Source organism: Chiloscyllium punctatum, chromosome 4, assembly GCF_047496795.1.
Source record: "Chiloscyllium punctatum isolate Juve2018m chromosome 4, sChiPun1.3, whole genome shotgun sequence".
NCBI lineage: Eukaryota > Metazoa > Chordata > Chondrichthyes > Orectolobiformes > Hemiscylliidae > Chiloscyllium > Chiloscyllium punctatum.
Window position 1 is genome coordinate 95,448,910 of NC_092742.1, and position 16,431 is coordinate 95,465,340.

The window sequence follows — 16,431 nt, forward strand, 5'->3', positions numbered from 1 at the left end:
AAGGCCGCGCAAAATATGCTGCCTCCGCAGCTTTCAACCGCGTCTCAAGTAGACACTGCTGTTCTGTCGTTTCTGGCTAGCCGAATAGGAAATAGCTAATCCCCTAGCAAAGGCCTTAGCAATCTCCCATAGCATGGACTGACTACTAGCTGTGTCTGAGTTGATAGTCAAGAATTCCTGAAACCCCTTCAAAAAGTATTCCACAAATTTGGAATCCTTAAGGAGAAAAGGGTCCAAACGCCAGTGCCGCAAACCTAACCCTTCACTCTTGGCCTTGACCTCCAAATATACTGCCGTGTGATCAGAGATAGCTATATTCCCAATTTTACAACTCCTAATAAATCCAGAAGGGCCAAGGGAGGCAGAAAGAGGTCAATCCTCGTGTCACATTTATGTGGGTTTGAAAAAAAGGTGAAGTCCCTACCGGTAGGGTGAAGACCTCTCCAAATATCCACCAGCCCCAACTCCTCACATAAGTCAACCACCTGCTTGGCCTGCGAAGAAATAGTTGGGGACCCACAAGGCATCCTGTCCACTGTCGGATCCAAAAGACAATTAAAATCCCCCCCCATAATAATGTGCTGTGCTCCAAAAGCACTCAACTTAGAGAAAGCACTAATCAAAAATTTGAGGGGATGTGCCAGAGGACAGTAGACGTTTAAAATGCCATATTCCTCCCCATGTATCAGGGCTTTAAATATCACAAACCATCCCTGGTCATCTTTCACCTGCTCTAATAATGTGAACGGAAGATTTTTCTGGATAAGTACCGCCACTCCCCTACTTTTAGTAGTAAAGGATGAAAAGAATACCCGGTCATAGCCCCTCTGTTGTAATTTCAGGTGTTCCCCATCATCAAGATGGATTTCCTGCAACAAAGCGATATCAACCCTTTCCCTCTTAAGGCTAGAAAGCACTTTCTTTTCCTTTTAATAGGCGAATGACTTCCCCTAATGTTCCAGGTGTTTCTTTTAATAAGACCCTTAGCCATAACCCCTTTCAGACACCCTTGAACCCCTTGGAGCATAAGTAAATAAAGACTCATAGAATCGAAAAACTATATATACAAAAACTACTCTATCTAACTATAAACAACTATTACTACCAAAAAACTAAAGAAAACCAACTATAGAACCTTGAATGGAAGACTCTTCCCCCTGCCTATAGGGAGCACTCACCCCACCCATCCACTCCTTCAAACCTGGACTGTGCCCCAGCCTTAGGCCAGAAAAATAAAGATGATCCTTAAATCAACAGAAAAAAAGACAAAATCAGGATGAGCACTCCACCCATCCCTGGCTTCATGACACCCCTACTTGTGACTAAAAGAGATGCAGAACAAACAAACAAAAAGGAAGAGAGACAACAAAGAACATCCACAAAATTTCCCATCAGAACATTATTTATTTAAAAAGGAACAACTTATTCCAAAGTCTTCCCCCTTTCCAAAAAGAAAATTATTAGGGAGAAAGAAAGGAATTTTAAAAAAGGAAGGGAAAACATGAGGAAAAATAGAAAATAGAACAAACATTAACCGTATTCTTCAGGCTAATCCGTCTATTTTAAAGTGTCCACAAAGATTTTGGCCTTATCTGCCAAGTCACATGTTTCAACTGAGTCCTCGTGGCTGAAATGAAGCAGTGCGGGGTATCTCATGGAGTTCTCGGTACCCAGTTTCCTCAGCCTCTTTTTAACTTCATCGAAGGACTTCCTCTTTCGGATTACAGCTGCTAACAAATCCTGGAAAAACATGATTTTTGACCCCTTGTACAGCAGCACCTGCGGATCTTTTCCCAGGGACCTGAAACCTTCTCTGACTTTTTGCTTGCTTATGAGTGGAAGTGCACTAGGACCGGGCAGGGATGCTGCACTGGCCCTGACCTGTGCACTGTAACTCAATACGCCCTTTCAATCTGAAACCTGCTGGACTCCGTGTGAAGGTCCAAAAACTTCGGCAGCCAGTTTTCAGAGAAGCTTCTCACCTTCCTCACCTTAATGGAGCCCGACAATTCGGAGATTTATCCTCCAACCTCGATTTTCGAGGTCGTTGACATGGTTTCACAAGGCCCGCACCTTTTGCTCCAGCACCTGGATCCGACTGGATGAGGACTCCATCGCAGCTTTCGAGGCCTTAGTGTTCTGTAAGGTTTTAAACTAATATTTCCACCATATTAGTTGGCCAGGGATGGCAAAAAAACACTGGTACGCCTTGGTTGTTAGGCAGAGCTGTCCACAGCAGTTCTACAGAATCGCCGCCATCTTGCCGAGTCCCCTTTTACTGCCCTTCTGAAACAGTGGCACCACGTTTGCCAACCTCCAGTCTTCCAGCACCTCACCTGTGACTATCAATGATACAAATATCTCAGCAAGAGGCCCAGCAATCACTTCTCTAGCTTCCCACAGAGTTCTCGGGTACACCTGATCAGGTCCTGGGGATTTATCCACCTTTAACCGTTTCAAGACATCCAGCACTTCCTCCTCTGTAATCTGGACATTTTGCAAGATGTCACCATCTATTTCCCTACAGTCTATATCTTCCATATCCTTTTCCACAGTAAATACTGATGCAAAATATCCTTTACTGAAATTAAACATCAAATAAGAGAGTCACTTGGCTGTCATACCAGACACCAGGATGCAGCTGATATGAGGCCGGTCTTACTGTGCTTATGTAAGCATAACCAATAAATGTTAGTACACGGGTATTCTTTGGGAAATATTAGTTTCTAGCAGGCATTTCTGAATGAATTGGAATTTCTTGCAGTTGATTTGCTGGTGCATTACCCATCACACTTGCCATCTTGAGGACTGGATTAATTAATGTGATATAAACAAGGGCCACCAGTCCCAGTTAATAATTTATTATTCACGGATTGTGAGCGTCACTGGCTAGGCTAGGATGTAGTAGGCATCCCTAATTCCCCAGATGGCAATTAAGAGTCAACTGCATTGCAATGGGTCTGGAGTCATGTGTAGGCCAGACCAGGTAAGGATGGCCATCTCACACCTGAAAGGACATTCGTGAGTTGGATAGATTTCTCTTGACAAAATTGACAGTGGTCTGTTGGTCATTATTAGAACCGTAATTCCAGATTTTTATTGAATTCAAATTTCAGAATCTGTCTCAGTGGATTGTAACCCAGGTCAAGCATTACCTGGGTCTCTAGATTAATAGTCTAGCAATAATATCACAAGGCCATCACCACCCCACATTCATTATTAGTAGCTGGAGATTCTGATGATTTGTGCTTTTCATTTGGATACAAGATCACACCAAGAATGGTCTTTCTCATATCATCCAAGTGCAGCTTGTGTACTAGTGCAAAACATATACCCAAGTCATTCAGAGCCTCTAGCCAATAGAGGTGAATTTGTAACAGAAAAGACAAAACAATCTCAACATCCTAGAAGTGGGATCAGCCTTACTGTAGTCATTTACCTCGTTTAGATAAAGGCTAAGGGAAAAAAAGTTAGTGATGAGTAAGCCTGTTTCATACAATTAGTCTTTGAAATCATCTGGATATCATGGATTTCTATCAGTTGTTCTCCATTGATTCTTCCAGTGCACTGAAGGGTATGGTAACCTAGCAATACATGGGGAGCTTGAATTGCAGACTGTCACCTTGTCCAAGCTAAAAAGTTGACTAAATCTTTGCTTTTGTCTGGCCTTAACTATGTTCACCTGATCAGTAATGAAGGTAGCAATTCAGTCATTTTACTTTAAACTTAGGCATAAAAAGCAATTTACAAAGAGAGCATTGCAACCAGATGGGACACCATTAAAAAATTTGTTTTTTGTTGAACCAAAGGAAAAATGACATGACCTTGGACTATTCTAATCAAGCTGTAGCTAGTGCTATCTTACATAACAATGCTGTGCTTAATCACGAGTAAACCTCAGTGTGTGCTTATTCTTAGCAAATGACTTTGCAGTTATCTACAATCTACACACATGAATAGCTATTAAAATAGTCACCTTGTCATAAATATCCAAATTTCCTTATTTCGTTAACTAATTGGCCTTTCGGTCCATTGTATCAGACAGGTGTCAGGGATTGCTACGCCTGTAACAGGAAGATCAGGTTGTTGCAACAGCAGTGGCTGCAGCAATTGTGCTTTACAGTCCCAGGTTGTTCTCTCAGATTTTCCTCCACCGCCTTCATCTTTCTCCAAGGCCAGATGGAAGAAGACATAATTTATGCTCTATTGTCTTCAAATGTTGTTTGAAAAGAACCCTCAATTGGATGCTCTCCTTTCCTAGTTTACTGCACTTCAATCATTTTGAAATGGTTGGTTTTTCCTCTTGTCCATTTTTCCTGCAGTTGGCGCTGACCCAAGTGAACAAGCTACAGTAATAGCAACACAATTGACACAAAGAAAATTCTTTTTAATTGGGATCATTGTAGCTAAACCTCCAACAGTCGAGTCAATGTAGGAACTCATGGCGTTTGGTGTATCACACAGTTCTTGAGAGATCCTCAATAAAGCCCTGTACTCCTGCACAAAAGGAGTATGCTTTTTGGAGATGCTCACACCTTTACCAGTGTTAACGTGTGCAGCTTCAGCACTGAATGCATTCCAATGTGAGACACTTGGCTTGCACATGCGCAGTCAATCAGGCCACCCAGTGTTGATCTATTCTGCCTGCATCAAAGCAGTTTTTACTGTTCCTGCATTCGGAGGATTATGGTAATTGAATTTTAATTAGTCTAATCAACTTAGAGGTCATGACAATCATTTAGGTGTATCACATTCCACATCGGAAAGTGCCAGCAGAACTCCACAAAAACCTGCATCACACACAACTTGTCTATTTTTGTCGATGATTAACCTCAGGCTCTTGCATGAACAACACTGTGTGTCAATCAAATTGTTGCTATGCGAGCACTCTCCTTTGAGTACAAATATGCCCAAAAGATAATTTGCACTGTCAACAGAAATTTTGTTGCCTTTTACCCAAACAAGGCTCTAGTGTTTTAAATAGTGTGTGTGTATGTGTGTAAAATACTTTGTTGAAAAGCAGTAAAATACTTAAAGTAATATCTCTGTATTTAGGAGAATAAAACCAAGCTGTCAGACCAGCAGAGAGCTATAAGGAGGGGACAGAACCCGTTTCCTATCTATGCCAGTCTTAATGTGAGGTCAAACCTCAGCGCTCGAGATTTTGGAGGTACAGATCTTGATGGGGTGTGTTGTGTTGTTACCAAGCCTTTGCAGGGAGGGGTCATCAAATTTGCTAATCTGTTCCTGTCTCTGGCTGTTTTTTCCCAGGGGTGGACTGGTACTGGCAAGCACTTACACTCAACTCAGCAGGTTGAGTTGGATAATGGGTGAACTAATTTCAGTCTGTCACAGAGATTGCAATTTTCCCAGTGATACATGGGTACTATTTGTGGCAGTGCCTTGGGAACTTGGGGGAGATGTCAGTATAGTGGAAGGTCAGAGCTGTTGAAAGTTCAAGGCTTCCTAACCTTTAATGACAGAAAATGACAAATTTATGTCACTGATAGTGCTGAGGATGCGTCAATGGCAGACTGATCGTGCATCTCTTCTGCCCCTGCTGTATTCTCCTGCTGCAGCACTCTTAATGTAGTTCAGTGAAGGCAATGTCTCATGCAAAATCAATCTCTCACCAACTAATGTCCCTCATTTGGTAGTAAACCTCAAAATGTGTTGTTAATTGGCAGGAAGTTTGAACAGGGAGGCTTGCTACTGCTGATAACTGCATCTGGACATAGAAATGGCCCAGACAACTGAAAATTATCTACATTCAGAAATGTCTGCTCTGTCACTCAGCAGATGCTCTCAAATAGAGAGCAGGTCAGTTTGGAGTTTGTAAACTGGGTGGGATTTTTAATTTGGAGAGACTGCCTGTTGTTTTGGTAGGGGAATTCAGTTCTTACCTCAATACCTGTCCTTTTGTGGGAGCTGGCAACCGATGCACTGCACACTTCAAACTTTTTTATGTGGATGGATTATGCTTTAATTCACCTGTCTATCCCCCCATACCATCAGAAGGGTATCCTGAGAGCATTTTAAAAATATGGAGAAAATGCCAGTACCATTTCTTCGATCGACATTATAAGTGACTGGTTCATCACTTGTTGCTGTAACTCTGCAATTAATGTCTAGAAGGAGGTGAGGTGGAAATCGTGCTATTCCTAAATGTTCATGCACATGTCTAGTCCTGCTGAGAAAGTGGCCATTGCCATTTCACAAGTTAAGAATCTTGGGGCTGCAGACCGTGTGAAAATAGTCTTTTATTTTCATATGGATGCAACTTGGTGTAACGAGTCTACTATGGAGACCACAGCCAACAAGAAGCAAAATCTTCTGTCTTTGCAGAGTGGTTTGAGTGCACTCCTTATGAAGCTGGACTTCCAAAATATGGAGCTTACATCCCCATTCAGCATTTTGGAAGCAAATTCTTCATGGGATACCTGATAAAGAAATGTCCAGAAATGAGAATCAGCTTCTTGGAAGGTACAGTTAACAATCAAATAAGAAATCTAAACGTCTCATTGCATAGAAATTTATAAGTTAAACTTGGAGTCACGGCTTCTGTGAAGAAGTACGTATTATAGTTTGTTAAGAAAAAAGTCTTTCTTATTAACAGTCTTATTAAAAATCTTTCTTTTAATAGCCTGGGGTGACAAATACCATTTTCTTTCTTCTGTTAATTCCAAAGGTTCTTCCTCTTAACATATTTTAAAATTCCCAATGGGTTTAGTCATCGTCCTTTCTTGTAAAAATAAAATAACTAAAGTCTGGCATTCTCTAATATCCATTATTGTGCATCTTTCTTTGACAGACCCAAACATACCACAGAATATTGGTTTGATATGGGGAAGTGATATGTAATATAGTTTTGTATTTGTGTAATTTTGATTAGATTCATGAATCCATTGGATTAGTTATCTTAGGCAAGATTAGGGGGTCATAAAATTGGAATTGACACCCCAGAATGGGCTAGGTTTTGGGCTTTGTAGAGCAATACGTTTCATGTTCTCTTTCCTGATCCATATCCAGTGCCCAGACTGAGAATGTGAAGTTTGTTCTGACATACAGGCAATCTCTTCCATTAAGAATATTTACTTGCCTAATTTCCTGAAGGGTTCAGTATACCACTACGTGTACTTTGAACCCGAGAAGAGTGGAATAGAAAGACCCTGGGTGGGAGGGCTTCTGCTTTTGTACCTCTGTGGAGGTGACTCAGCATCCTGGGAAGGAGGAGTGGGGATGATTCTAGGGCGAAGAACGTGATTGTGCACTACTGGCAGGAATTTGGTGTAGCCTTGGGGTACCCCCTCAGTGTGGGTGGGGATCCCTTTACTCTCCGGTGGGGGTAAAGGATCTAAGAAGTTAGAATAAGAAATACTCTGAAAAATGACTGTTCTCCTCCTCCTCCTCCTCCTCCTCCTCCTCCTGCTCCTCAGGCCAGTGGGGTAGTGCTTTTGCAGCCAACCTGGAGGAGATCCTGAGGGAGATGATAGGCACCTCCAACATGTGGATGCAGAACTTACAGAATGCTATCAAGATAACAGGTACTAATCTATCTTTTGTTTTTGTTTTAGAACTGCTAGTAATTTCCATTCTCGCCCTGCTATTTGTGCAAAGGCACTGACCAAGATCTAGGACATCTTTCTTTGAGAGCTACAGGGAGACTTATAAATCATGAAACTTATGGTTGAATGGGAAACCTTTGTCTTTTTCTCCTTGACACTTGGGTAGTGCCGTGGAAATCCAGCCCTACTATTCCCGGAATTGAGATGAATGTTAAGATTAAATGAAACTACTACAAATCCCTATTTGCCTTATTGACTGCTACCCAGGATAAAAGCAAATTATACCAGATTCTTTCAGTAGTAGTTAAAGATTAACTTTTTTTTGTAACATACTTGAACAAGAATAGGATTTCAAATTTAAAAATCACAGAAAACCAGGTTATAGTCCAACAAGTTTAATTGGAAGCACACTAGCTTTCGGAGCGACGCTCCTTCATCAGGTGATAGTCATCAGCTGATGAAGGAGCGTTGCTCCAAAAGCTAGTGCTTCCAATTAAACCTGTTGGACTATAACCTGGTGTTCTGTGATTTTTTAACTTTGTCCATCCCAGTCCAACACCGGCATCTCCAAATCAGGATTTCTAATATTTAACTTTACCCCCAAATTCCCAGACAGACGCAAAAGAAAAAGGCATAAAACATAATTTTTTTTGAGGAGAAAAGTCAGGAGAACACAGCTGTGTCGCATCAGTCCAAAATACAATCCTTTTAATTCATCAGAAATGCTTTGGTGTTATTTGCACTGTCATAATCCACCTGTTGTTCGCTAGTTTCGTGTTTGGACCCAGGTTTTTCTTTTCTCAGTACGCTTCAGATTCTTCCTTTCAGCAACTCTCAATATAGTTTTTCTCTGCTTTTCCAACACAGTTAGCAAGGCACTTTCTTTAAGAACAAAGGAGGAGAGAGAGAGAGAGAGATGCCGAAATTATAACTTGCTGGAGCCTGTGTTGTCTTCTGTTAAACTGTGTTAAACTGCGTTAAACTGCAGCTTGGCTAATCAGAAGCTTATTGTAATGAGCTCTCCTGAACTCATAACAAATAGTTGCATTTGAAAACAATTCAAAAGACTGCCTGAACATAAACAGGTACTGCTGCTTTGTCTGAACACAGTATTCCCAAAATTAACGTTGTTGCATCGGCATCAGTTAGCTCCACTTGTTTTTCCAAAGCTGCAAATTCCTGTTATTTCCTCCTCTTTTAAAGCAGTGTCCATTCTTTTTCTCATTTTCAGTCTATATTTCAAAAAATAAAAAGTTGTTGTCTCTTACGTTCATCCTGATGAGTCTCCTCCAGAAGCCCTACAGCCTCACAGGTGCCAATCTTCATCTAATTCAATTCACTCCACATGATATCAAAAAATGACTGGAGACATTGGATACGGCAAAGGCCATAGGCCCTGACAACATTCTAAATAGTGGTGAAGAAATGTGCTCCTGATCTTAACAGGATAATCCAACCCAGTCAATTATCGTCCCATTCGTCTACCTACAAACATTAGTAAAGTGATGGAAGGTGTAAATAGCTGTACTATCAAGCAGCGCCTGCTTACCGACACCCAGTACATATTCCTCCAGGGCCACTCAACTTCTGACTTCATTACAGTGTTGGTTCAAGCATGAATAAAAGAGTTTAATTACAGAGTTGAGGTGAGTATGAATCCCCTCGACATCAAGGTCACATTTAACCAAGGAGCCCTAACAAAACTGGATATCAATGGATATCAGAGGCAAACTTTCCACTGGTTGGATTCATACCTGGCACATAGGAAGGTGATTGTGGTTGTTCAAGGTTAGTCATCTCCGCTCCAGGACACCTCTGCAGGAGCTCCTTGTAGAATATATAAAACAGTACAGGCCCTACGGCCCTCAATGTTGTACCAACCTTTTATCTTTACACTCAGAGCAAACTAAGCTACACACCATTCTTCTACTGTCATCCATGTGCCTATCCAAGTGTCACTTAAATATTACTTTCATATCTGACTCTACTACCACCATCGGCCGTACATTCCATGCACCTAACACCCTCTGTGTAAAGAACTGACCTCTGACAACTTCCCTAAACCTTACTCCAATCACCTTAAAATTATGCCCCTTCGTGATAGCCATTTCTGCCTTGGGAAAAGGTCTCTGGCTATCCACCCTATCTGTGCTTCTCATCACCATCTTGTACACCTTGATCAAGTGTACATTCTCATTCCTCCTTTGCTCCACTGAGAAAAGCCCAAGCTCCCTCAACCTTCCTTTATACGACTTGGCCTCCAGTCCAGGCAGCTTCCTGGTAAATCGCCTCTGCACCCTCTCTAAAGCTTCCAAATCCTTCATAAATGAGGCAACCAGAACTGAACACAATACTCCAACTGTCATCTAACCAGGGCTGTATAGAGCTGCAGCATGAACTTACAGCTCTTAAACTCAATCCCCCTGCTGATGAAAGCTAACACGTCTTACATTTTAACAACCCTATCAACTTGGGTGGAAACTTTAAGGGATCTATGGACCTGGACCCCAAGATCCTTCTGTTCCTCCACACTGCCAAGAAACCTCCTTTAACCTGTAATCTGCATCCAAAATGAATCACTTCACTCTTCTCTGTGTAGAACTCAATCTGCCACTTCTCAGTCTAGTTCTGCACCTTGTCAATATCCCCTTGCATCATACAACAGCCCTCCACACTATCCACAACTCCACCAACCTTCGTGTCATCAACAAATATACAAATGCATCCTTCCACTTCCTCTAAGTAATTTATGAAAATCACAAAGAGCAGAGGTCCCAGAGAGATGCCTATGAAACACCACTGGTCATGGTGAATACTTTCCATTTACCATCACCCTCTGTCTTCTATGGGCCAGCCAATTCTGTATCCAAACTGACAGATTTCTCTGTAACCATGCCTCCTTACTTTGTCAATAAGCCTACCATGGGGAACCTTATCATATGCCCAGCTAAAATCCGTATACACCACTTCCACTGCTCTACCTTCATCAGTATTTTGTCACATCCTCAAAGAATTCAATAAGGCTTGTGAGGCATTATTTTCCCCTCACAAAGCCATGCTGACTGTCTCAAATCAAACTGTGCTTTTCCAAATAATCATAAATCCTGTTTCTCAGAATCCTCTCCAACAATTTGCTCACCATTGATGTAAGACTGATCTGTAATTCTCAGATCCCTGTTGCCTTTCTTGAATAAGGAAATAACATTTGCCACCATCCAATCATCTGGTACTACTTCAGTGGACAGTGAGGATGCAAAGATCATCGCCAAAGGCTCAGCCCTTGTTTCCCATAGTAACCTTGGTATATCCAATCTAGATCAAGAAACCTATCTATTTCCATGTTTTTCAAAATTTTCAGCACATCCACCTCCTTAACATCAACCTGTTTGAACAAATCAGCCCATTTCATGCTGTCCTCACAAATGACAAGGTCGCTCTCACTACTGAATACTGAAGCAAAGTATTCATTAAGGATCTCCCCTACATCCTCAGACTCCAGGCACAATTCCCTCCACTATCCCTGATAGGCCCTACCCTCACTCTAGCCATCCTCTTGTTCCTCACATAACACCTCATAGAACACCTTAGGGTTTTCCTTAATCCTACCCGCCAAGGCCCCCTTCTAGCTCTTCAATTCTTCAGTTCCTCCCTGGCTACCTTGTAACCCTCTAGAGCCCTGTCTGATCCTTGCTTCCTCAACCTTAAGTAAGCTTCCTTCTTCCTGTTGACTAAATGTTCCACATCTCGTCATCCAAGGTTCCTTTACCCTACCATCCCTTCCTTGCTTCAGTGGGACAAACTTATTCAACACTTGCAGCAAATGCTCCCTAAACAACCTCTGCATTTCTGCTGTGCATTTCTCTGAGAATATCCCTTCCCAATTTATGCTCCACAGTTCCTGCCTAATAGCATTGTAATTCCCCTTTCTCCAATTAAATACTTTCCTATACCATCTAATCCTATCCCTCTCCATGACTATAGTAAAGGTAAGGGAGTTGTGATCACTATCACCAAAATGCACTCCCATCGAGAGATCTGACACCCCCAGTAAAGTGACTGCTCCCTTTCTGTAGGTGCAACACTATCCCTGATTAGCAATGCTACTCTCCCACCTCTTTTCCCCCTCTCTCAATTCCTTTTGAAACATCTAAACCCTGGAACATCCAACAATTATTGCAGCCCCTGTGATATCCAAGTCTCCGTAATGGCCACAACATTGTAGCTTCAAGTACTGATCCATGCTCTAAGCTGATCACCCTTTTCCTGACACTTGCGTTAAAATAAACACACTTCATCCCATCACACTGACTGCAACTTTGCCCTATCAACTGTCTATCCTTCCTCACAGACTCTCTGCATGCTGTATATGCCTCTTTACCAGTTACCCCCCATTCTTTGATCCATCACTCCAGTTCCCATCACCTTGCCAAACTAGTTTAAACCCTCCCGAAGAGCTCTAACAAACCTTCCACCCAGGATATTGGTGCCCCTTCAGTTCAGGTGCAACCCGTATCCTCCTTCCAACCATCTTCAGTTGCTTTGATCTTTCCTCTAATGTAAATTCAGAAGAGGGGTTGTTTGCTGATGAGTAGCATTCACATCTCCTCAGACACTGAAGCAGTCCATGTTCAAATGTAGCAAGACATGTTGTGCAAGTTTAGGCTGACAAGTGGCAGGTGACATTTGCAGTACACAGATACGAAGCAACAAACACTTCCAAAAACCAAGAATCTAACTAGTGCTCCTTTACATTCTTTGGTATTGCCATCATTAAATCCCCCATGATCAATGTTCTGGGACCAGAAACCGAATGGGGCTACCTATATAAATACTGTGGCTGCAAGCACAGATCAGAGGCTAGGAAACACATATCTTACTTCCTCATTCCCCACAGCCTGTCCACCATCTGTATGGCACAAGTAAGGAGTGTGATTGAATATTCGCCACTTGTCTGAATGAATGCAGCTCCAAGAACACTCAAGAAACTTGAAATCAACCAGGACAAGCAACCTGTCTGATTGGCAACACAACCACAAACATTCAGGCTGTTCACCATCGATACTCAGAAACAGCAGTGTGTGCTATCTAAAAGATGCACTGCCAAAATTCACAAAAGATCCTTTAGACCACTCCTTTCAAACGTATGACAACTACTGTTTAGAAGGAAAAGGGCAGCAGTCGCAAAGGAACACCACCACCTTCTCAAGGGCAGCTGAGAAAAGCAATATGCAATAGTTTGACCAGGGACCCATATATCCCATGAGTGAATTGTAAAGATTCATCCCCATCTGACTTCAGCTTCCTTTAAATTTAATAAGCTCAGACTTCAGCGATTACGGTGAACAGCTGGTTGAGACATTCACACTTGGCAGGATCACCTAAGGCACCATCAGGTCCTGTTCACATAAAGTCAGAGAAATCTTCCATGCACTTCCATGGGCCATTTGGCCCCGCGAGGTTTCAGTGGTCAAAAACTATTTAGTCTAATCCAATTTCCAGCACTTGGCCCATAGTCTTGAATTCCTTGGCATTGCAAGTGCACATCTAAATACTACTTATAGTATGAGGGTTTCTGTCTTTCCCACCCTAACAGGCAATGAGTTTCAGATTCCTACCACCAGGTGAAAAAGCTTTTCCTCACATTTACTCTAAACCTTCTGCCTCTTGTCTTCAATCTATGTCCCCGGTCATTGATCCCTCCATCAAGGGGAAAGGTTTCTTCCTGTCTATCTTATCTATGTTCCTCAATTTTTTACATCTCAATCATATTCCCTCTCTGTCTCCTCTGTCTAAGGAAAACAAACCCAGTCTATTCAGTCTCTTTTCGCAACTAAAACTCTCCAGCACAGGCAGCATCCTGGTAAATCTCCTTTGCCCTTTCCAGTGCTGTCACATTCTTCCTAAAATGTGGATTCCAGAACTGCACACAACATTCTTGCTGTGGTCTAAACAATACTTTATACAAATCCAGCATTACCTCCCTACTCAAAAAACTCTGCCTCAGCTAATAAAGGCAGGTATCTTGTATGCCTTCATAACCACTTTATCTACCTCTGCCTCACTATCTTCAAGGACTGGTGGCCGTGTTCACCAAGAACCTTCTGATTCCCAGGACTTTCCATTTATCATGTATTCCCTCACCTTGTTTTTCCTGGCAAGTAGATCACTGCACACTCACGCAGATTGAATTCCTCAGCTAATTCTCATTATTCCAGGAGTTTTCTAGAATGAAAATAGGGCTTATATGACACATTGCAACGTCATCTGTCCTGCCCCCTCTGCCCTCACCTCCAACAAATAGATAATTAGTTGAAGAGGAGAAATTTGGAGGGCAGTGGGAGAATTGCTGCTGCAGGAACATGCCAGGCTGAATGGCCTGTGCACTGTAACCAATCCAGGAGTCTAAACATTCTGTGATAAGTGCAGGAAAGTTTAAAATTCCTTCATTATTCAGTTACCTGTTCTCCAGAGCATTAACCTAGGCCAGTTACAATATCCACTACACCACTGCCCTAGATCTGAAGCCAGCTTTTTCTCTCCTATCACAGTCATGTCCTTTGTAGCGTCCTTGTCCATCTGCTATTCCCTCAACTTTATTTCCGCTAAACTGCTAACCAGTGAACTCACCTACTAGCTCTGTCTTCCTTAGTGAATGTTACCAGGTCATTGTTCCCCCCCCACCACTGCTCCCAACTTCAGATCTGCTGTCATTACATACTGTCTCAAAAAAATCCATCTTTGATTCCAGTGTCGTTGCAAAGTATCTTTGTCTCTAGAATCCTTGAACATGTCACCTCACAAATGCATGCCCATCTTTTCTCCACTCTGTGACTGTAACAAGGATAAATTTCCTCCTTCCTCGTCTCAATCTGTTAGCAATCTTTGACATAGTTGACCACACCATTGTTCTCCAAGGTGTCCCTACCATCATCCAGCTAATCCATTCTTATCTAAACATTGAATTTCACATCCAATGACTTTTTCTGCTGCTATTGCATTAGCTCTGTTCACAGGAGTATCCCTGGTTTCTTCTTAATTTCTTTCTTCCAAGCTCAAACCTTCATATTCTTTTTGATCCTGAGTTGATGGTCCACAACACCAAGATTACATACATCCATCTCTGTAACATGCTTTGTCTCTATACCTGCCTCAGCTCCTCTGTTTCTCAGCCTATCGTCATGCCTTTGAGAATAGTAAAGTTTAGAAATAACAACCTATACAGGACAGTTCCCACTTTATAAACTTCAGTTCAGCCAGAACTCTGCTGCATATATTTTAATTGGTTCACCAATTTCTGATGTGTTCACTGAATTGGTTCCCGGTCCAGCAACACTTCATTTTTAAAATTCTTCATCCTTGTCTTCAAATCCCTTCATAGCCTGGCCCATTCCTATTGGTCTAATATATTCCAGGCGGACAACTCTCCCAAGATCCGTGCATTATTCCAGCTTGAGCCTCTTGATCAGCTTTGATTTTCATCATTCTGCTAATTGATAGCTGTGACTTCAGCTGACTGGGCTCTCAAATCTGGAATTCCCTCCCTAAAAGACACTCCCTGAGACCTACCTCTTTGACCAAACTCTTGGTGTGACTCCTTGTCCCTTTATGTCCTGATCTGTCGGTGTTAAATTTTGTTTGGGAAGTGCTTTAGAACATTTCATTGCATTAATGTAAGTGCAAGTTGTTATTGTCTTACCAGATAGCACAGTTATAACCATGCCTGTTTATAAACGTATATCTCGTTATGGCTAGGAATGAACAATGAAAATGTATTGAGGCTCATAAATAATAAAACACTGCTTGTATGGTCTATAAACATCACCCTTCGGTTCAAGGTGCCTAACAACCTTTTACTTGTTTTGTACAAAGTATTAATTCTGTTGTCTTGCATATTATGGTTGTATCCATTCAAGGGTTTGATATCACTGAATTCACACCCTCTCCTGATCTGAAAGTGATATGTAAACATGTTTTTGATACAGATAATCCACAAACAAGAAAAAATCAACCTCCAACGCGGACAATCATTCCATCAGGCCTGCTGGACACTATGGTAAAGAATTTATTTGTGTCACGCCTGACTGGGTCAGAGATCTGCAACTTCCTAGATGGCCTCGTTCTGCATCAGCTGTATGAGCAGAACCACTACTTCATGCGTGGACAAAGTATGTTTTCCGTCTGTAATGCTGAAATGTTGTGTTAATGTTGCAGTATTGACATATGCTAACTGGGTGATGCCACTAATTATTCAAATCACATTTACCATGGCATGACCCATAACAAAACTATGCTGTCTGTCCCTGATTAATCTGTCGCTTCTTTGCTCTGATTGTAACAGTTAGTCCAGCACCAAGGTCAGACTCACTAGCTTATAATTATTTGGTCTACCCTTCCCACATTTTTTTGAATAATGGTACAACATTTATTCCCTATTTACTTCCTGACTTCCTTTAACAACCTTGGACATAGTTCAAACCGAAAGAACCGTGGATGCTGTAAATCAGAAGCAAAAACAGCAATTGCTGGCAAAGCTCAGTAAGTCTAGGCACATTTGTGAAGAGAAATTAGAGATAATGTTTCCGGTCCGGTGATCCTTCCTTAGAACTTCCTGAGATGCTGCCAGATTTCATAGAGATGTATAGTACAGAAACCGAACTTTCTGACCAACTCATCCCTGCTGACCAGATATCCCAACCCAATCTAGTCCCACCTGCCAGCACCTGGCCCATATCCCTCCAAACCCTTCCTATTCATATACCCATCCAAATGACTTTTAAATATTGCAATTGTACCAGCCTCTGCCCCTTCCGCTGGCAGCTCATTCCATACGTGTATCATCCTCTGCGTTAAAAGGTTGCCCCATAGG

The 16,431-nt window shown here is 42.0% G+C and overlaps 1 protein-coding gene across 1 annotated transcript in view; it reads left to right on the forward strand.

Annotated features, from left to right (window-relative positions):
• The window catches only part of LOC140475995 (cytosolic phospholipase A2 zeta-like), a 111,898-nt gene that overhangs the window by 71,096 nt on the left and 24,371 nt on the right, over nucleotides 1-16,431 (forward strand). Inside the window, exons 14-17 of the mRNA XM_072567897.1 lie at nucleotides 5,056-5,170; nucleotides 6,346-6,483; nucleotides 7,437-7,544; nucleotides 15,548-15,730. Of these exons, the coding sequence (XP_072423998.1) occupies nucleotides 5,056-5,170; nucleotides 6,346-6,483; nucleotides 7,437-7,544; nucleotides 15,548-15,730 (544 nt within the window). The remainder of the gene's footprint in view (nucleotides 1-5,055; nucleotides 5,171-6,345; nucleotides 6,484-7,436; nucleotides 7,545-15,547; nucleotides 15,731-16,431) is intronic.